Here is a 21,656-nt window from a genome sequence, read left to right on the forward strand (position 1 = left end):
ACCTGCTGGCTGCTAGGATATGAATATTGGTGATACATAAATTTTAGAGTAGCTTTTTTGTTGTAAAGGATGGCAAATAAGTTAAATATAATTAGGGAAAAATACTTTGTTATTATAAACAAAAAAAACTTTATAAAAGAGATCACAAAGATTGGTTCTCAGCTAGCTATTAACATCAAATCAATGGACTTAATGTGCTCACAAAGACATTTGATACTTTTGCTTAATGCTCTCTAGCTAATTAAGATTAAAGTGCAAATCTTGATTTATATAATAAAGGTCGAAATTAAACAACTTTACTCTGTGAAGAAGGAATAGATGTTAAAATAAATTTATGTATTTTAATATTTGATAGGTTTGTTAGTTCTTGCTTTCTTTCTAGAATTTCTTTCAGAAAAAAAATTAAAGAAAATGTTTATTTAATATTTTGCAATATGATTAGTTTTATAATAGACTAGTAGTTTTAGATGCTGGCTTGATTAAAAAAAATTGAATATAAAAAATATTTAGTCTAGAAAAAAACATTTAATATTATTATTAAACTTATTTTATTGAGTCAATTTTAAAACTTCTCAACTTGACTTCTTGTCTACTCCAGATTTTGAATCAAACCATGTGAAAATTGCTTCGACTTTATCTAGTTTACTTGGTCATCCCAAAACAACATGGGTAACTGGTAAAAAAACTTGATTTGACTTTAAAAGAATAAATTTAAAATAACTTTTTTAAAAAATTAAAATAATAAAAAAGTAAACTAGAATAATTTATAAAATAAAATTGAAAAAAAAGGACTCAAAAATCACCTTATTTTCTGTTCATATGACATATCAATTTTTTCAGATGTAATTGTTTTCTTCTCATAAGTTTGTTTTTATGTGATTTTTCATTATTGAAATTGAAAGTCTTTTATACCTGAATTATTAGGTTATGATACATGAAACACAGAGGAGAGGGTTAATAGTTTGTTTGGAATAATTGTGCTGGCCCCACTAACCACATGGGTCTGCTAATAATGCCACGTGCCAGAACACATGTGACAGGTGTCATCTTGACCGGAACCGCGGTACATCTCAGGTTGATATAACTTTTTTAAGATAAAAAAAGAACAGTCAGGGAACAATAACCCTGTAATCGTATCATTAAATTCACTATATCTAATAAATGATTTAATAATTTCATTTAAATCGAAAATCATAATAGTAAAAAAAATCTATAATAATTAACTAAAAAAATAAGTTATCAATTTATATACATATATATAAAAGAAAGTAAAAATCAATAAAGACTGATAATCACGATAGACATCACTTATGAAAAGAGTTTATTGAAAAGGTTCAAATTTCATTATAAAATGATTTAGGACGACATTGAAAGAAGTCACATGATTTGTTAAAGTAGTGCCTTGAAAGAGCAAATTAAACAAAACACATTAAAGTGAGTATATGTCTGTATTTAATTAATTAATTCTATTTAATTTAAGAAAAAAATATATTAAGAAAATATATTTAACAAAGAATAAGAAATAAAAAGATCTTAAATAACCCAACCAAATAAAAAAACAAAGGATAAAACAAATGATGTAGAAAGCATATAAAAAAAGACACATAGCCCAATCTTTAATAAAATAAATATTGAAGGATAAAATTGAAAAATATTAGCTTATAGTAATGATAAAAAAAAAAAACAAAGCAACCCCTAGCGAATGTCCTTAAATTGAGCTAATTTTTCAAACCGTAACCTATGAAATTTCAAAATGGATTTAACTAAGAAACTCAAATCAAAATCAACTAAATATTAAAGGATGAAATTGAGTATAAAAAAAATATCAAATTAAAAAATTTGGCAAAGCTAAAAAAAACAAACAAATAAAAAAATAATGATAAAAATTGATAGAAAAAAAATGATCGACGATGAATTCGTTAAAAAAACTAAATTACAAAGAATATCTCATATGACATAAATATAAATTAAAAGAATAGGGGCATGACAAGATTAAAAAAAAAATCAAATGAGAATGAAATTAAAACAAATTTTTATTTTTATAAGTTATATAAAATAAAATAATTATCACCTAGAGATCAGTGACAAAGAGAAATAAAAAGTCAAATGAAGATAAGATTAAAACAAAATTTAATTTTCATAAGTTATTTGAAATAAAATAAATATAAATCAAAAGATCAGAGACTGAATAAAAAATAAAGAGAAGCTAAATGGATTATTTGAAAAATTACAGGGCAAGATGTAAAAATCAAGGGAGATCGAGGAAAGAAAGAAAAAAAAAAAAAAAAAATGGCTACCAGATCAAAACCAATGCTCTTTTTTTTTCCCTACACATGGCGTGGTTATATGGATAAGACAGTAAGAGAATCTAAAAACACCTTAGAATGATTTTTTTGTTGCTGGAATTAACCGCACGTGTTGTTCAAAAATGGCAGCTGGGCACTATTTAGCTATTTTTTAAAAAAATACATTTAATTTATTAAAAAAAAATTAACCATTACTTTATCCCATAACAAGAAAAAAAACCAATAGTGAAATAATAAAAATATTCTCAAGTCCAAGGCATAAAAAATTAAAACTCAGAGGCAAGGATGTAACTTGATTCTGCAAATAAAAAGGATAAGATGAAAGCACCGATCGTATGAAGTTAAAATATTTTTGTATATAAAGGCAAATTAATTATTTTATTATACATTTTATAATTAAAAATACAAATCTACACCTCAATAACATCCAACAACATATTAATTTTAAATGTATTTATAAAATTTACTGTATAATTTAAAAGGCAAACACCCATCGTAACCTCGCTCATTTTAAAAATGCCAAAATAGAACTAAGATAACCCTACCCTTAACCATTAGCTCAAACCCTTTTTTTTAATAGCAATATAGTAAATTCATTGTAACCTCGCTCAAAATTATAAATTTCATTCGAGTTAAAATTTAAATTACCAAATTTTATATCAATATAACTAAGAGAGATCATATTTAATAAAAATATTGATACATTAGAAAACAGTTTCTTTTGTTATGACCTTTTCCATCTTAAATTCAGATCTAAAACTACAATACAAGGGAGTGCTCTAACGAAGACGAAACTTCTACTTCGTTTATTGGATTGAAACTGTACAGGAAAAGCAAACAATATATTCCCCTCACCAATAAGAATTTCTTGACATCATTTTCCAAGCTCAAGGTCAAAATGCAATAGCAAAGGCAGCCATGGATGGGACCGTGGTTCTGCTTGTTCTAGGCAAGTTCAAAAACAATATGATTTGTCAAAATATGAATTATCCCTCTTCGTTATATAGTCTCTCGATTAGTCAAGCACCCAGTACGAAGGAAATAATGCATTAATCTCTTACATCCTCAGCCTACCTAGGTCCCATGCGAGGCAGGAAGAACCTACCTCACAGGGGACCATTGTTGAGGATAAAGGCAGGTAGGCACCCTTTTGTTAGAGGTCAAAATGAAAAAGTATTAAATTAGTGTTTTTTTTTATAATTTTAATGCACTAATATTAAGAATAATAATAATAAAAATCATCTTTTATTTATTGAAAAGTGAGGGGTCCAACACTACAATTTATTGGTCCAAGGACCTCTATCTGCCCATCAAAAGAGGCAAGTGCATTTACAAGTTTTCTTCATTTATACCATATCCAATAAGGAAGTTATTTGCCCAAATCTGCAATTCTTTCATTTCCTTTTTGTTTGCTTGCGTGTACTCTCAAGCAAATTGCCTTATGTTTTACATAAAAAAGCTCACCATCTCATGGCTGAGCTATTAAAACCATGTTTGCACCGTGTTTTTAAAATATTTATTTTTTTTTGTTAAAATTTAATATGGTTTGTATATTTTGGATTGTTTTGATGTGCTGATGTCAAAAATGATTTTTAAAAAATAAAAAAACATTATTAACATATATTTTGGTACAAAAAATTATTTGAAAAGTAATCGTTACCACACTATCAAATACTTGTAAAAAGAACTTGGTAGCTCAAGTTTCAATGATTGCATTAATGATATGTAGTTGGGTTTTCATTTTGAAATGATGGTTTGGTGGCTAAGGAGATTTATTTCATTTCTTGATTTCTTGAATTTAGATTTTATAACTATCAAGAGATTAATATTAACGACGTGTCACGTGGAGAGATTGAGTCTTAATTGATATTCAATTTAACCTACATATAATAATTTTACGTGGAGAGATTAATCCTAAAAGTTTTGGTGTTTGATAACGTTTTAAAAATATGTTTGGTTTTAAAAAAATATTAAATTAATAGTTTTTAGTATTTTTTAGTATTTTTTAATAATTTTAATATACTAATATTAAAAATAAAAAAACTTTGAAAAAATTATTTTAATATATTTTAAAATAAAAAAATACTTTAAAAAACACTAAATCTGTCTGTTTGGGAGTGTGATTGTGATTGTTTTTTAAAGTACTCTTCATTTTAAAAATGTATCAAAATAATATATATTTTTATTTTTTAAAAATCATTTTAGATATCAGCGCATCAAAATGATTTAAAAATACAAAAAAAATATTAATTTGAAATAAAGAAAAATATAAAAAAATTTAAATTTTTTCAAAAACGATTTTGAAACATAAAAACAAATATCAGTCTCTAGAGATAGACAAAACACAAGGATGTCTTCCGATTTTCTCAAGTTGATTAGTTAATTTTCCCTAATAGATTTGAGATTTTTTTTTTTTAATTTCAAAACTGCTTAGGATTGGTTGTGCTAGATCATAAGAGATTGAATTCTTGAACTGCTACATATATTTTTTATATGTACCATAAATGCCAATATCCACCAACCAAACATGAAAATTTTCAATTTTCAACAGGGAAGGGCTAGAGAAAACCTAAACATGATATCTATATCTTACAAAGAACAAGATTAATCTTACACTTGGGAAGAAGAAGAGAAAATCGTTGAGGTAATTTGAAAACAAAATTAAAAATTCTCTTCGTAAAAATCAAACCTGGTTGTAGTTTTCCTGGAGAAATCCTGAGCTTATAATCTTCTTGCTTCTCCAGTCAATCCAGGTGCCCTACAATAAGACACTCCTGTAACAAGAACAGACCACAATTAGCTGAATTCATTAGTGTAGTGCACTTTTTTGTTAGCATAAGGCTAGAAGATTAAGGCAATATATATTTACTTACCAGCCCTCTGATCAACATGATCAAGCAATAAAAAATGGATGCCTGAAATGCACACAGCCATATATATTCTGCTTCATTATACTCAGAAGGCATTGAGTCCTGTTAGGTTCTTTAGGGTTTAAGGGGGGTTTAGTCTATTCCTTTGGAACCAAGGTTGGACTACTTCATAGACTATGCCGATAAGCACCACCACACCACACCGGTCCCTTTCACGAACCATCACTAGTCATCTGGCTGTTCTTCACCGAAGAATGGCTCCTTTGGCTCGTACTCGTCATCAGTAGCCTGTAGTAATCTGGGAAAGTCACATGCAAGATGTGCACCAGCAACCCAACTCCTTAAGAGATGGATTAAATTTTCTTGACCACTGGACCTATCTTTTAAAATGTGTTTGTAAATGTAGTAAGATTGCTTTTCAACATATTTTTCGTTTAGAAATATATTAAAATAATATTTTTATTTTTAAACAATTATTTTTGATATTAGCATGTTAAAACGATCTGAAAATATAAAAAAATAAATTTAAATAATTTTTTATAAAAAATTTAATAAAAACGGTTTGCACCCGATCCCAAATCTAGGAATGCTAAGATGATAGTAACTACAAGGGTTCGGCATGTAGACCTTTCTTATACAATACAGGCCAAAGCCCATTAAAGGCCTATCCATTACTACATAGCTGTCTCGACAAACGCATGCGTGGCCCTTAAAAATCCATCATCGTTTGACGTTAAAAAACATCTAAATTTCATTGGGCCAGCACTTCTAAAAGCCCAATAGACATAGCAGGAAAAAAAAAATCCAGCTAGTTGATAAGTGAATTTGTTATCCATATACTGAACAGGTTAATGAAAAAAAAACCCAAGCAAGTTTCTTAACAAATGTCTTAGTGGGAAAAATGATTTATAAGATTTTTTTTCCCTCGTAATTCTTACATAAACTAATGTATGAATTGATTAGTGGTAAGATCTGAATTTTATAAATGATAAATGATTGATTTCTCAAGAAAAAACAGAAGAGTTTTAGAGTATATTGCTCCATATATTGTATCAAAATTCTATATAAAAAACAATCAAGATCCATACATGGTGTTTTTTGACAAGTATTTTTTTTTCCTAGGTTTAATTGAAATGAAATTTTGGACAAGGATGCTTTTGTCTCTCCCCCGTGTAATTTTGCCTCCATGTTTTCCCTTTAGGACACATGACATAAGATGCTTGCCTCCTGCTTTTTACCACCAAAATGGTGAAATGCATTCAATATAAGTAATTCTTGTGCTCTTGTGGCGAAGAACTGACAGTACTATAAGATGGCCACCAGCATCTTGTTTGGACTTTTATGGAGTTGGGGTGTGGACATATTCCTTCTCCAAAGCCTTTAAAATCAGAATCATTTGTGCCCAGATAATATATTTCTTTATACAATAAGATTTTGTCCACCAATACCCTTTCTTGGAAAATCCATTTTCATGAATTTGGTTGAAAAAAAAATAAAATAATGATTTCATCAGTGACATTAAAAGCCTTTGTCTTTTTTGTGTATTTGGCTAATGCCCAACAATGTCATCCATGCTTCTTGATCTGGGGAAGCATTGCTGCAGAAGTCTTTCCTCAAGAAAGAAAAAAATAAAATAAAAAAATAAAAAGATTTTGTTTGGCTTGATTATTTGAAGCCAGAATCCAAAATAGTTGTTAAAATGAAACACATCCCTTAATTGACTTGGAGTAGAGGCTATTGCTTGAGGTTGAATTAAGTAAAGCAAATATTATCTGCTACTCACGTTCAATTATTATTTCAGAGACAGAAAAAAGATAAAAATGATTGAAAATAAAAATATCCTCTATAAAAATATATTCATGTCGTTTTATGTTCGCTGTAAATGCAATGATAATGATTTTAAAAAGGGATGTTCTACTTATATTTTAATAACTTTTTAAAAATACTTTTAATTTAAAAAAATATTTAATTAAAGATTTTTATAACATTTTTTAACTTATTGATATTAAAAATAAAATAAAAAACTAGAAATTTCTTTTATTTTAATATATTTCCATTCAAAAAACTATTTAAAAAAACAACTTTTACTACGAACCTCATACCCTTAAATTATGAATGGAAAGGATTGTTCTTTACGACTTTTTGTTATGTAGCCAGGCCGGTTTGTTTTCATCTGCTTTTTGGGGTGTGGCTCGACACTTTGTTTATTTCATGTATGGTTTAGTGGCAAACAAAACAGTCTGGTACCCCTTTTCTAGAGTAGAAACAAGAAACTTGATTTCTGCCTTATCTGGGCTAAAAAAACCTTTATTAACCCTAATTTTCAAATGATTTCACAAAGAGATCGATCCCTCATGGTGGATGGCATATTGGTTCAAGTGACAACCAGCTTAAGACTTCCAAGCCAGTTTCTGCTATTACATGCTGACGATGTAGTTGGTGCTGGACCTCTCCCTCTCTCTTCTGTGGTTAGGTCAGAGACAGGCAACTGGAAGCAAATAACCTTGAGATATCTTAGAAATCAGCTTCTGTCCTACCAAACCATGGCACCACATCGTGAGCCTGAGAGCAGCAGCAATAACCTACCTGCTAGTAGAGCCATTGGAAAGTGTGGGAAAGGGACTCCTGCTTGATGGCAGCAACCCTTTTAGCATCCCATAATTCAACATTAAGAGATTGTTCAACCTAAGTTGTTGTTTTTTAGCCTCTCGAAGAAAAGCTCACGCACTCACACAAGAAAGTAATGGGCCACACAGCTATATCCCCTCCCCTCTCTCTTCCATCAATTATGAGGGGTTGGAGGAGAAAACTTGCACCAGCACCCTCTTGGAAGGTTAGCCAATTCCAACTACAAACAGGGGCCCACCTAGGAAACTTTTTCATGGTCTGATTTTGAGGCTTTTAGCAACTAAAAAGCTCTTCTCAACTGCAAAACCTCATGGCTAAACTTCAGATGCTAAAGATTTTAGTAGAACTTTTAGACTGAGGAAATGATGAAGTGTCATGATTTGATGAAGAACAGGGACAAAAAACATATTTCAGACGGTCAGCTTTTCTGTAACAAAGAGAATAAAAAGAAAGTTAAACATGAGAATGGGAAAACAAATTAAGAATTGAGGATTGATGACAGTGCCCTAAAGACAAAGTGTAACACACATTTAACGAAGTTTTCAGGGAATTTATGGAGGTGAGCAGAGATAAGAATTTTTGAAGGGAGAAGTAAAGAAGGCCCATTACAACCACAACTGCCAAGGCTCAGGGGTTCCTTGGAGTAGCATTAAAGACACTGCATTGCTGCATTGCATCTTCTTCACTGTTACAGCACCTACACCACCCAAAAATAAATGTTTTTTCAATAAAAAAAAAAGAATATAAGAAAACAATGTACTAGATTTATAAGCAGAAGCTTAGAATTTATGCTTTTATGATTTCTAGTTGAGGAACATGGGTTGTGCTCCTCAGATTCTCCACATGATCTTCATCATCACTATATTCATGCTCATATTATTACAAAGTGCCCACGTTTTTATTTCCGATGATGCTTCAGTGGATGCAGAAGGGTACTTCCAAGCTCCTGGCCTACCGAAGGTGAATTTCATAAAGGAAAGTACTGGAGATGTTAATAATGAGAAGCAGATTGAAAAAGTCTCTGGAGAAGATGAGAATGAAGAAAAAGAAACACTGATAGTTCAGAAGTTTAGAGCTTTACTTGGACTAAAGAGTTCCAAAACAAGAAGCTCATTAACTGAGTTTGTGTCACGAGCACCTTCTCCATCAGCCACCATGGAATCTGAGCCTCCTGCTTTTGCTCCTGCTCCTGCTCCTCCAAGGTTGCCAATTCATGTACATTCTTATTCTCCTCTGCATCACAAACATCTAGCCCCACCACCACACAAGATTCAGAAAGAGCACAAAGATAAAAGTCGACTTAAAAGAATTCTTGTAGCAGTTCTAGTGCCTGCAGGAGCTGCCTTCTTGGTTTGTGCTCTTGGGCTCATTTGGTTCTCTGGAAAATTCAGGGAGCATAGGAAAAAATCTGCAAGAATAATGTCGGTGCACAGGAAAAAAGGAAGAACCAGAGGTAAATCAAAGTTTGTTAGTTCTCAAAAGTCGGCAAGCAAGGTGAGCTTAAATCCTGCCCTTGATCTCTTGTATCTTAATTCGTTAGAAAAGGATTTGGAGCAACAAACTACTTATCTTAAGCAAACTCCTGAAACTGTAAACACATTATCAAATCATAGCACTCCAAAGTCTTCAATGAATGAGAGGCAGGAATCAAAGCAAGAATTGATAGTAAAGTCAGATTCTGACAATGCTAGTAGTTCTTCCACAAGGGAAATCACGTCTGTTCATGGTGATGGGGAATCGGTAAAATATGAATCTGATGGCGGTAACTCTTCATCTGGGGATAAAATTATTCCCACTGAATGCCATTCATCAGATGATGAGTCTTTTCACTCTTTTGTTGATTCACATTCATCTAATGTTCGGCTTTCTAATGCTTCGGCTGGTAGTCTTAGTGATATTTCAGAAATTCCCCCCTCAAATGTGCCACAGATAATACCATCTCCTTCACCACCTCCTACACATTTAGACATTCTAGAAGCAACACAAGTTCAGGATAAGAATTTCACAGCCCCCCCACCTCCGCCACCTCCTCCCCCACCCCCGCCACCGCCACCTGCTCTGGCACCAAGAATGTGCATACCTTCTTCACGCACACCTTCGCGATCAAGCAGAATTACATCTGAAGCTTCAAGTTCTTCTTCATTACCAAATTTATCACCTCCTAGGAAGTCAGATGCTTCTTCAGGATCAAACCAAACACCTCGAAATGACTTACCGCCTTCACCTCAAAAGTCTCCCAAACCTTTACGAGCGCTGTCGAGTATTCCTCCTCCCCCATGCCCACCTCCATTTCTAAAAGGAAATAATGGCTCTGCCAAAGGCCCACCTCCTCCACCATGTCCACCTCCATTTCTGAAAGGAAATAGTGGCCCACCTCCTCCACCATCTCAACTTCCTCAATATACACCATTAGGAAAAGATGGAGTACCACTGGCAAAATTGAAGCCACTTCATTGGGACAAAGTTAGAGCAGCACCAGACCAAAGCATGGTGTGGGACAAGATAAGATCAAGTTCATTTGAGTAAGTTTTTATTTGAGTAAGTTTTTGTGTTTGTATTTACGATATAGTTCCAATTTTCTACTAGGAGTTATTAACATGAGGTTTCTTAACAGATTAGATGAAGAGATGATCGAATCGCTTTTTGGATACAATTTACAAAGCACAACGAAGAATGACGAAGCGAAGAGCAAAACTCCTTCACCAAGCAAGCATGTACTTGAGCCAAAGAGGCTGCAGAATATCACTATCCTCTCGAAAGCCATAAATGCAACTGCTGAGCAAGTATGTGAAGCACTAATGAGAGGTACGTTTTTGTAAAGTTGAATATTTATGTGAAGCACTAATTCCTAGGAGGTTATGGTCAAGACCCCAAAATGTCTCATCCTTGAATAATTTTGAACAGCAAAGCTGAACAGAATTTTAAAGATTGCAAATGCAGAAAGTACATCCTTTTAGAATCAAAGTTAGAAATTTCAATAAAGAGAATTCATCTCCTCCTGCAAATGAAATCTTGATAGATGTCTTACGTTATAAATAAACTAACATCTCGAGATAGAAGAGACAAAAACAATGCGACCAAGGAAATATATTTCCCTGTCTTTTCTATTTTAAAATGACTGAAATTTACTCCAAAACTGTCCATTTAATTCATGTCTTTATCTCCATCACTCCAACCATTCACGTTTCTATTCCCTTCTGTATCCATCCCTTTTGTCCAAGGACACTATAACTAAATTCTTTTGATACTTAACATTAGAAAGAGTGCTATGCACAAATATTATATACAGCGCATGCATGCTATAACAACCAACTAATACTGTGGACATCAGGGGATGGCTTGTGTTTACAGCAACTCGAGGCACTGGCGAAGATGGTACCTACTAAGGAAGAAGAGGCTAAGCTATTCGGTTATAAAGGAGACATCAAGGAGTTGGGGTCTGCAGAGAAGTTTGTTCGAGTAGTTCTTAGCATACCGTTTGCCTTTGAACGAGTTGAAGCAATGCTTTATAGAGAAACTTTTGAAGATGAGGTGGTTCATCTGAGAAACTCTTTTTCAATGCTAGAGGTAACCATCAAAACCATACAACAGAGCAACTTTTCATCTAAACAATATTTCAACACAACTTATACCTTTCTTTCTAATTCTTATTTGATGCCAGGAGGCTTGCAAAGAACTCAGGTCAAGCAGACTCTTCCTAAAGTTGCTTGAAGCAGTGCTCAAAACAGGAAACCGAATGAATGTGGGAACAATCAGAGGAGGTGCTAAAGCATTCAAGCTCGATGCACTCCTTAAACTTTCTGATGTAAAAGGAACAGATGGTAAGACTACCTTACTCCATTTCGTTGTCCAAGAAATAATCCGGTCAGAAGGGATTCGAGTATCAGATAGCATTATGGGGATGATCAATCAGAAAAACAAAACCAAAACCGTCGAAGAAAGGGAAGAAGATTACAGAAGAATGGGACTAGACCTTGTTTCAGGTCTAAGCACAGAACTCTACAATGTCAAGAAAACAGCTACAATTGACTTAGATGTTCTTGCAAGTTCAGTCTCAAACCTCTCAGATGGGATTGATAAATTACAACATCTAGTAAACAAAGACTTATCAACCGACAAAAAGAGCATAAACTTTGTGCACACAATGAAAACCTTCCTAAATTATGCAGCAAGGAATCTAAAAGAGTTGCGCGAAGACGAAGATAGAGTCCTATTGCACGTTAGGGAAATTACTGAATACTTCCATGGAAACGTAAGCAAAGATGAAGCCAACCCACTTCGTATTTTCGTGATTGTAAGAGACTTTCTGGGAATGCTAGATCATGTCTGTAAAGAACTTAGGAGCCTCAAAGTCCCTAGCATTCCAAACCCTCTTGCTCCATTTAGGTAGATTGGACAATTGCATTGTGTGTTTATACTTTATAGGATTATCATCCAATCACCAACTTGAATGTAGCCTTATTTTTTTGTGAATTTCATCTAGGGTTTTGGCTTGTTTAGTTTGATTGGCCTTGTAATCCCAAGTAGCTGTGGGATCAAGGCTTTGTTAAGTGAGCTAAGTTAGACTGAATTGATTGCATAAAGGATTTGCAATGACAGTCAATGTATTAATCATCCCAAGTCAGATCAGATTTTCAGATAAAATGCTTAGTGCTAAACAATTGTTAAGACATAAAAGAAGCAAGAAAACCTTAAATCAGCTACATAAATTATACAATTTTTCTCTAAATTTCCCATTTGATTTAAAAGTTCCTTTAAAAAAAAAACTAAAAAAAAAAGAAAATGAGATGTGTACATGCAAGATTTCACGTATTAAAAATATACTAAAAATAATATAAAAATTATAATAATAAATTTAATTATAAAAAAATTAAAAACTCTTTTGAAGTGCTCTTCACGTGGATGAGTTTTCTAATTAGTAGTTAGATCTAAATCTTGCTTTGGACGAAAAAATATTCACACAAGGCTGAAAGCTTTAATTATGTGAGATATTTACTTGATTTGATTTGATGAAAATAAAAAGTGAAGAGTATTCACATGGATTCAAAAGCTTTTAACCATGCAAAATCTTAATTTGATTTGATTTGACAAAAAAAAAAGATTTTGATCATTTTTTTCTTGGTTTTATTTGATGAAGGAATGACTTTGATTATTTGCTTCCTTGATGAATTTGATTTGTTTTTTAGAGAACTTCTAAGTATTTATATTTAGCTTTTAGTTTTTTTTTTTATGTATAATTTATTTTAGATATCTTCTATCTAAATGATATTTTAAAAAAATAATATAAAAATTACTTAAAATATCATTAGTTAGAAGGATGTTAAAGTAAGAACCATGAAATATATTTGTACTGTATTTTTTAATTTAATTTAGTCTCATACCTAATAAATTTAATATTTTAATTATAAAAAGCCAAACTTTAGATTAATTTGTTTTAAAATCAAGCTTGAGATAGGATACAAATCGATTAGATTTTAGATTGAATTATCTGGACTGACTTAATAATACAGATGGAAATTCAGGAGAAAATCAATAAAGACATCGTTTTTTAAAAGAAAATAGCCCCCTTTTTTTATATATAAATACTCTAAAACAGTTAAACCCGCCACAACTCTCTTCAAAAATCAAGAACCTTCAAGACGGAACCCGCGAATATCCACATGTAAGGTTTCTATTGGGCCGATAACGTGCTAGAGCTTGAAGGGCACAATCAACAAAAAGAAAGGACTTACGTGGATCATTTCTATTGGTTTGAACACTATCGAACTATACAGCCACCGTTACTTTAACCCCTTATAAATAATAACCAGCTTCGTAGTGCCTCTAGAGCTTCACTTCAAGAAAACAGAGAAAGCTTGTTCTGTTTTTTTTTATAGATTTTCACTGTAATAAAAGCAAGAACGATGAGGGTCAAGCATCAAGCAGATTTTGCCTTTTTGTTTCTCTTTGTTTCAGGTAAGTAGAAATGATAAAGGAAAGGTTTTTGGAATTTCTTTTTGGTTATAAGCTTGTTGGGTTTTATGGTTAGTGCTCTGTTTTTGCTGATGAGAAATTAGCTTAGAAGGTTGATAAATCAACAAAATTTGATAGTTTACGTACTTGATCATTGTAGTTTCTTTGTTGGGGTGTTGTTTTCATGGAAACCAAACAGGGTTTTGAGGGAATAATAATATGAGTTGTTTCAAAGATAGAAAATGCAAGAAAATGTGAGAAATATTATGTGTGCTTTCATTTCTATTGCTTCTATAGAATTGAAAAGTAAGATAGAAAGGATATTGAGTGTTCTTCATTCACTTCAACACAATCTTTCATCTTTGAAATTTGTCTTAAAAGGTTCCATTTTTTGCTTCTTTTGAAGAATACTACTTTCTAGGATTAGTAGTGGCAGCAGATGATGGACCAAAGCTAGGGACTGTGATTGGCATTGATCTTGGGACTACTTACTCTTGCGTGGCTGTCTCTCGGGACGGCCACGTAGAGATTATAGCCAATGATCAAGGTAATAGAGTAACTCCTTCATGGGTGGCCTTCACCGATACCGAGCGTTTGATTGGAGAGGCTGCAAAGAATCAGGCTCCTATGAATCCTGAACGCACAATATTTGGTGTTAAGCGTCTCATTGGAAGAAAGTAAGAAGAAGCCACTCTTAAAGTCTTTCACATTGTCGTAATTTGAATATATTTTGTAATTGCGGTAGTGAATTGAACTCCGTTGGTGCTCATTTCGCTTTGTTTGGAGTAGGTTTGATGATCCAGAAGTTCAAAGAGATATAAAGTTCTTACCTTACAAGGTTGTGAACAAGGATGGTAAGTCTTATATACAGGTGAAGGTGAAAGGAGAGACTAAGGTGTTTAGCCCCGAGGAAATCAGTGCTATGATATTGGGAAAGATGAAAGAAACAGCTGAGTCTTACTTGGGGAAGAAGATTAAAAACGCAGTTGTCACTGTTCCTGGTACATTTCAAACCTTTTTCTTTGGTTCTTATTCAGATTTTATGTTTGAATATTGTCTGACGGGGTTTCCTTTTGTTCTTTGTTGTAGCTTACTTCAATGATGCTCAAAGGCAAGCGACGAAGGATGCAGGCATCATTGCCGGGCTAAATGTGCCTCGGATAATCAATGAGCCAACAGCTGCAGCTATTGCCTATGGCTTGGACAAGAAAGGAGGAGATATGAACATTTTGGTTTATGATCTTGGTGGTGGTACATTTGATGTTAGCATCTTGACTATTGATAATGGTGTTTTTGAGGTTCTTTCTACTAGTGGAGACACCCACTTGGGAGGAGAGGACTTTGATCAGAGATTGATGGACTATTTCATCAACTTGGTCAAGAAGAAGTACAACAAAGACATGAGTAAAGATAAGAAGGCTCTTGGGAAGCTTCGAAGGGAATGTGAGAGAGCTAAGAGGGCGTTGAGTAGCCAACATCAAGTTCGAGTAGAGATTGAATCACTCATTGATGGCATTGATTTCTCAGAGCCAATAACAAGGGCAAGATTCGAAGAGTTGAACATGGACTTATTTAAGAAGACACTGGGGATAGTGAAGAAGGCTATGGATGATGCGGGATTAAAGAAGGCTGATATCAAGGAGATTGTGCTTGTTGGTGGAAGTACCAGAATTCCCAAAGTGCAAGAAATGTTGAAAGAATATTTTGATGGGAAGGAACCTAACAAGGGCGTGAATCCAGATGAGGCTGTTGCCTATGGTGCTGCTGTTCAAGGTGGAATTCTTAGTGGCGAAGGCGGAGAGGAAACCAAAGGTTGCTACTTAGCTCTTATTTTTCTGTGCTTCTGTTTGGATGTGATACTATCAGATGAAAGAAGCTATTTATGTTCAGGAAATGCCTAATAGGATTCTTTTTATTTGTTTCAGGCCTTCTTCTACTTGATGTTACTCCTCTGAGCCTCGGTATTGAGACAGTTGGGGGCGTAATGACAAAATTGATCCCAAGGAACACTGTTATACCGACTAAGAAGTCCCAAATCTTCACCACCTACCAAGACCAGCAAACCACAGTGTCTATAAAGGTATGTGAAATACCTAATGCTACTGACCATTATCTGTACTTGTGTATACGTCGTCGGGCTTATTCGTTCTTGAAATTTCAGGTTTATGAAGGTGAAAGAAGCTTAACAAAGGATTGCCGTGAGCTTGGAAGATTTGATCTATCTGGCATTCCTCCAGCTCCAAGGTAAGCTGTCATTGTAAACAAGAGGAATACTATGAACATTTTGGGATTTTGGAATCTCACGACCCACGACTGACTTATAGTTTGATACAGTTTAATGTAGTGAAGTAGGGTGTGCAACTCTCATTGCTGATTATAATATTTTTGCAGGGGAGTGCCCCAGATTGAGGTCACATTTGAGGTTGATGCCAATGGTATTCTGCATGTGAAAGCTGAGGACAAAGCAGCAAAGAAGTCTCAATCTATAACCATCACCAACGATAAAGGGCGTCTAAGCCAAGAAGAGATTGATAGGATGGTGAAGGAGGCTGAAGAAATGGCTGAGGAGGATAAGAAGGTTAGGGAGAAGATTGATGCTAGGAACAAATTGGAGACTTACATATACAACATGAGAAGTACAATCAATGATAAAGACAAGCTTGCTGATAAGATCGATTCGGATGATAAAGAGAGGATCGAAACTGCATTGAAGGAAGCACTTGAATGGTTGGACGATAACCAAAATGCAGAGAAGGATGATTATGAAGAGAAGTTGAAGGAGGTGGAAGAAGTTTGTGATCCTGTCATAAAACAAGTTTATGAAAAGAGTGGAAGTTCAGCTGATTCTGAATACGAGGAACCAAATGATGAATTGTAAATCCGCTTCAAAGTTTGCTACTAGTTTATCAAAATTTCATCACAATGCCAAACATTTTGCAGCAGGTTTATGAAACACATCCATACCTCCTCTTCCCACCATCTATGAAAACAATTTGGTGTTAGTTAGCCTTTGTTGCTAATGAAGAGGACTGTAACTATAATATTTTTTTATTTTTGATATTGACATATTAAAATTATCAGAAATTACTAAAAAAAAACATTATTAATTTGATATCTTTTAAAATCAAACGCATTAAAATACATGTGTCTAATTTCATAGAGTCTGTCACCATATCCAACGATGAAAATGTCAAATGCTTTTACAAGCCACCATGACTTTGTTTCTTCAATTGAGGTAACCTTTTTTTTTGAAGGTCTACACATTGATGATAAATCCCTCATCGAAGAAAGAAGTAACGATAGGCTGTTGTATGCAGGGCCCTCCACTCTCTTAGAATTTTCCAGCTTCTTATCGCCCCTCTTCCTTAAGAGGAACATCAACAACCTCTTCGGATGCGTTTGTGATGTCCATCTCAACAGCAATTTTTTCAAGTGTTCTACTTCCTCTCCTAACATCTTCAAGTCTCGTGCATCTTATCGCATGAGGCCTAAGAAAAAGAAAAAAATATATCAAAAGTGGACGCAGTAATGTGCTGCATGTGTGAAGAAGATTTTGAAGGAAAAAAACAGAAGATTATGGCAGCAAGACAAATAGCAGCATTATTAACAGAGAAGTAATTACACCATCCACCAGAAACAGTCACAGCATTTCTCTACCTTTGATGCTATAATTTGCTTTCTTTAACTCAGATATATATTGTCAAGGAAAGTTTATTAAGGAATATGTGCGAATGAAAAGAGGGAATTGCATGGAGTTTATACAATATTGAAGAGAAATGGAGAAGAGATTTGACAGTAATGGAAAATTCTCGATCACTAGATCGAGAAAAACATTTAGACATGGTTGGGGGATGTGTAACAGTTGTGGAAATATAAAAATAAGAAGGAAAACACCGTAAGGAAATAATTTTATTTTGGCCAAATACAAATTTTAAAAAGGAAATTATATGGAAATATATTAAATATGTTTTTTTTAACGTTGTATTTGGATGGATTAAGATAAATTAACAAAAGCAAATTGGGTGGTGTCATGTATTTGTGATCAAGAACTTGCAATATCCATAGAAGAAATGCAAGAAAATAAAAAGAAAAGCTTGCGACTGGCTTGCAGGTCAAAGGATGATTGTTGCTGAAAATATAGGACATGTCAAAAATAAATAAAAAACTTTGGTAACCGATTTAGAGTTTGGCTCGTATCATGTTTTACTTCGAATTATTTTTTTTTTTATCAAAATAATATTATTTTAAAAAAAATCGTAACTTTAATTGATTTACTGAGTACATGTTATCTCATCAAAACTTCCTTAGAGATTTAGCTCAACTGGTCAGATTCTAGGTTTGTTTTCTAGAGGTCACTAGTTTGAGTCCTACAAACATTAAGATCACTGGAGACTTATATGATCATTAACTTTAAGGCCCGTAGAATTAGTCGAGATACACACAAACTAGTCCGAACATCCATATCAAAAAAAATAAAAAACTTATGAGTTGATTTTCGAGTTAGGTGGTATAACTAAGGTACCAAAACAATTATGAAAAAAAAAAAAAGTATCATTGTTAAGAGTAGTTGAATCAACGTATTAATTTTAAAGCATTAAGCAAATCTATCCATTCTGACAAAATAAAGATGTAAAAGTGTTTCATGTCTTAAAATCTTACCTTGCCAAAGGAATGATCCGAGGAATGATCACTTTCTGAAATGCCATGAACAACAACCTATTCCAAATTTGGAGGATGTGATTAGTTCATAGACAACTTAGACCCATTATTTTTCTATTACCAGACCAGGTTTTAAGGAAATCAGACTTTAGTTAAAAAATGTGGTGCATATTCTGAGTTTATATACATGGGCAAATTAATTTTAATTTTTACAGAAACATAATTGGCTTTTATATTAAAAGATTTTTTTTCAAGATTACATTTGCAAGATTTTAATATTCTCATAAGTGTTTTCACTGTCCCCTTGAGGAACAAAAAAAAAAAAGCCTTGTTAGAGGATATTTTCTTTGGTACATTTTCATGGGAAAATTAAAACAGCATCATGGTGACAGTATATTGTAAAATTTCTTAATTTGGAGATTGCATTATTAATTTTTTATAATTACAATATTAATTGTGTATATCCTTAAGGAGGATATTGTGTGATCCTCATAAAAAAATATATATTATGTGATCTATTGCAGATAATATCTTTGGCGGATTTGGTTAATTTTTTTAACATAATGAAAATATTTCATTTCATTCATAGAAAAACTGGTTCAGAGGCTTCAGCCCATGAAATAGAAGAATTGAGGACTGGGATTCATACTCTACATGAATGCAGTGTAGCCTCTAACATTTCACTGAATTTACATGGTGATTTTTTTTTTCATTTCGGTAATAGAATTTTTTTTTAGAATTTGATCTTTTTATGTCCAAGTTGAAGACCAATAACTTCTAACTTGTTGATGATGGGCGGGATTGAAAGTTAGGGAAATGAAGTGAGGAAAAAAAACTGAGAAACTAAGTGGCTTTCTCAAAATTCACACGAAATATTAACTTTGATTTTCTTACTTTTCTATTGATTGATTTTTAGTTTCTATGGTTTTCTAAAATTTAATCTTGGTTCAAAAGTTCTTTTTATTTTATTTTTTATTTTTTTAGTTCATAATTTGAGATAGAAAAGAGAAAGAGTTGTCAAATTCCAGTTATAAAAATAAAAAATCTCAGCTAACATTAATCTTAACCACCAAAATAATAGATTTTGGTGTCAACAGGTTCCAATAGACGAGATGAGTCTTATTATGTTCTTTCACCTTGAAATTGTCTGAAAAAGTAGACCAGTTATAAAAAAAAAATTATTTCAATTTTTTTTTCTTGTTTTTTGACCGAATTTTGAGTTGCTTGAGGGAATATATGGATTCACCTAGGTCTTTAAGTTGTTTTTTAGGTATTTTTAAGTAAAAAAACCTAGAAAATAGTTTTTGGGTATAAAACATCATTGACTAGATTTTTCAACGACCATCTAGTTGCTAAAATCTACTATTGTAGACAATATCGTTCACGGATTTTTTTTAAGAAATAAGTCGAAGCGTAAGGGCTTGGATTTGATGGGCCACATGCCTGATTTTTTTTTTTTTTTTGTTAAGGCTTAGGCGCACTGGGCCTTAGCTAGTAGGCCTAAGCTCCTAGCTTGTTGTTTTTATTTTATTTAATGCATTTTTTCCCATGTAATTTGAAAAAATAAAATATTTTCTCTCTCTTTTTTATTGTTTTTTATTTAAAGGTATTTTTTCCTTATTTAACTTAAAGAATGAATACTTGTGTTATTTAACTTAAGAAAATCTAAGCATGATTTTATTATATGAGTCTCACGTGCTTAACCAGTTTTGTTATTTAAAAGATTTTGGTCAAATATAAACATGAAACACTTATTTTTCTAGAAACAATTGACAATCCCCGTATAAATTTTCAGAATCACTTAAAGATAATTGAATGAGAAAACTAAACTGGTTATTTTTACTATTTTTATGGATAATCTTTCTTTGTGTAATAACTTGCAAATGCATTACTTGTTGTCGTAGAAAAATATTATTGTTAGATTCTGAATATCAAAATAAATATGAATTTTTCGGTCTATATAAAGATAAAAGATATCGATTACTAGATTTTTGACGTTGAAGATAACCAAAAAGTCGAGAAGAAGTATTCAAACATGCATACTTATCAATACACAATGTGATGGAACTACATTTGACGTGTGGAAAAAGAGATGAATAATTTTGCAAAACATGTTCGCTTATCGTTACAAAATACAAGTTTAAATTGCAGTTACATCAATGACATTACATAGCTACATAAATAGAAATTCTCAAGATTCTCAAGATGATCACATATTTGTAGAATTTAATCGTTATTCAAATTTTTTTTATAATGAGGTTTTAATTGATGTCATGTCATGTTCATAAAGTCATGCAAACCATACCATCTTAAATAATGATGTTCATGATGTGATTGCAACTAGTTTAATAAAATAATAAAAACTAATTTATACTTCAGGGCATGTATAAATAATAATAATAATAATAATAATAATAATAATAATAATATGTATCTTCTTGTCAAAAGACTAATATAACTTTTATACAGAAAAAAAAAACTAGAAAACCCTAATTATACTTGATAGAAAAAAAAACTATGAAAAATATTTCCTTTAAATAGAAAAAAAAAATAGAAAAGCATCATAATAAAAAATAGAAAAATAAAAATAAAAAATATCTATTTTTTTGTAAACCCAAGTTGAAAGGAACTCGTCCTTCAATTAAAGTTATGTTCTGTAAATTTTTTTAGTTATGGATATTTTATAGCACATAACAAACCAAAACAATCATTAAAGATCGTTGGACTCTTTCTAGCCATGGTTATTATGTAGTACACAACAAAATAAAATAACCATAAAAAATTATTGGAATCTAATACCATTTGACGAATGTGAAAGTAAAGAATAAAGAAGTTTCTTATTGGTAAAACCATCTACGATAAAAAAAAAAATATATATATATATCATAAGTATAAGGATACAACCAAATTATTTAATATTTATTTTTCAAAGTCTTCACTTGCCAAAAAAAAAAATATTATAAACCTTTGCATAAAAAAAAACTACAAAACCCTAATAATATCGAATATTAAAAAATAAACTACATAAAATATTCTTTAAAAAAAAACTATAAAAGCGTGATAATAAAAAATACATATTTGTAATAAATCTCCTGTATTACAGTATCTTTGTATTAATTTGGCTTTCTCTCCATACTATTTTAAAGACAATACTTCGAAGATTTTTAATAATTGTTTCTAGCTGTCGACACCAAGATTTGAATTTAGAAAATCAAGAAAGGGAATAAACCTTCTTAATCGA

General features: G+C 32.1%; 2 protein-coding genes across 2 annotated transcripts; both read left to right on the plus strand.

Moving 5' to 3' along the window:
- The first annotated feature begins 7,606 nt into the window (after window positions 1-7,606).
- LOC7481740 (formin-like protein 11) lies at window positions 7,607-12,418 on the plus strand. Its single transcript, XM_024583322.2, has 4 exons — window positions 7,607-10,326; window positions 10,419-10,609; window positions 11,136-11,371; window positions 11,466-12,418. Exons 1-4 carry the CDS (start codon window positions 8,621-8,623, stop codon window positions 12,192-12,194), a joined length of 2,862 nt encoding a protein of 953 aa, XP_024439090.2. The 5' UTR covers window positions 7,607-8,620; the 3' UTR covers window positions 12,195-12,418.
- A 1,207-nt stretch (window positions 12,419-13,625) lies between these two features.
- Window positions 13,626-16,688, plus strand: LOC7473268 (luminal-binding protein 4). Its single transcript, XM_002318957.4, has 7 exons — window positions 13,626-13,759; window positions 14,163-14,433; window positions 14,546-14,757; window positions 14,846-15,568; window positions 15,682-15,836; window positions 15,918-16,000; window positions 16,148-16,688. Exons 1-7 carry the CDS (start codon window positions 13,708-13,710, stop codon window positions 16,632-16,634), a joined length of 1,983 nt encoding a protein of 660 aa, XP_002318993.4. The 5' UTR covers window positions 13,626-13,707; the 3' UTR covers window positions 16,635-16,688.
- The last annotated feature ends 4,968 nt before the right edge of the window (window positions 16,689-21,656 follow it).

Source organism: Populus trichocarpa, chromosome 13 (genome assembly GCF_000002775.5).
Source record: "Populus trichocarpa isolate Nisqually-1 chromosome 13, P.trichocarpa_v4.1, whole genome shotgun sequence".
Lineage (NCBI taxonomy): Eukaryota > Viridiplantae > Streptophyta > Magnoliopsida > Malpighiales > Salicaceae > Populus > Populus trichocarpa.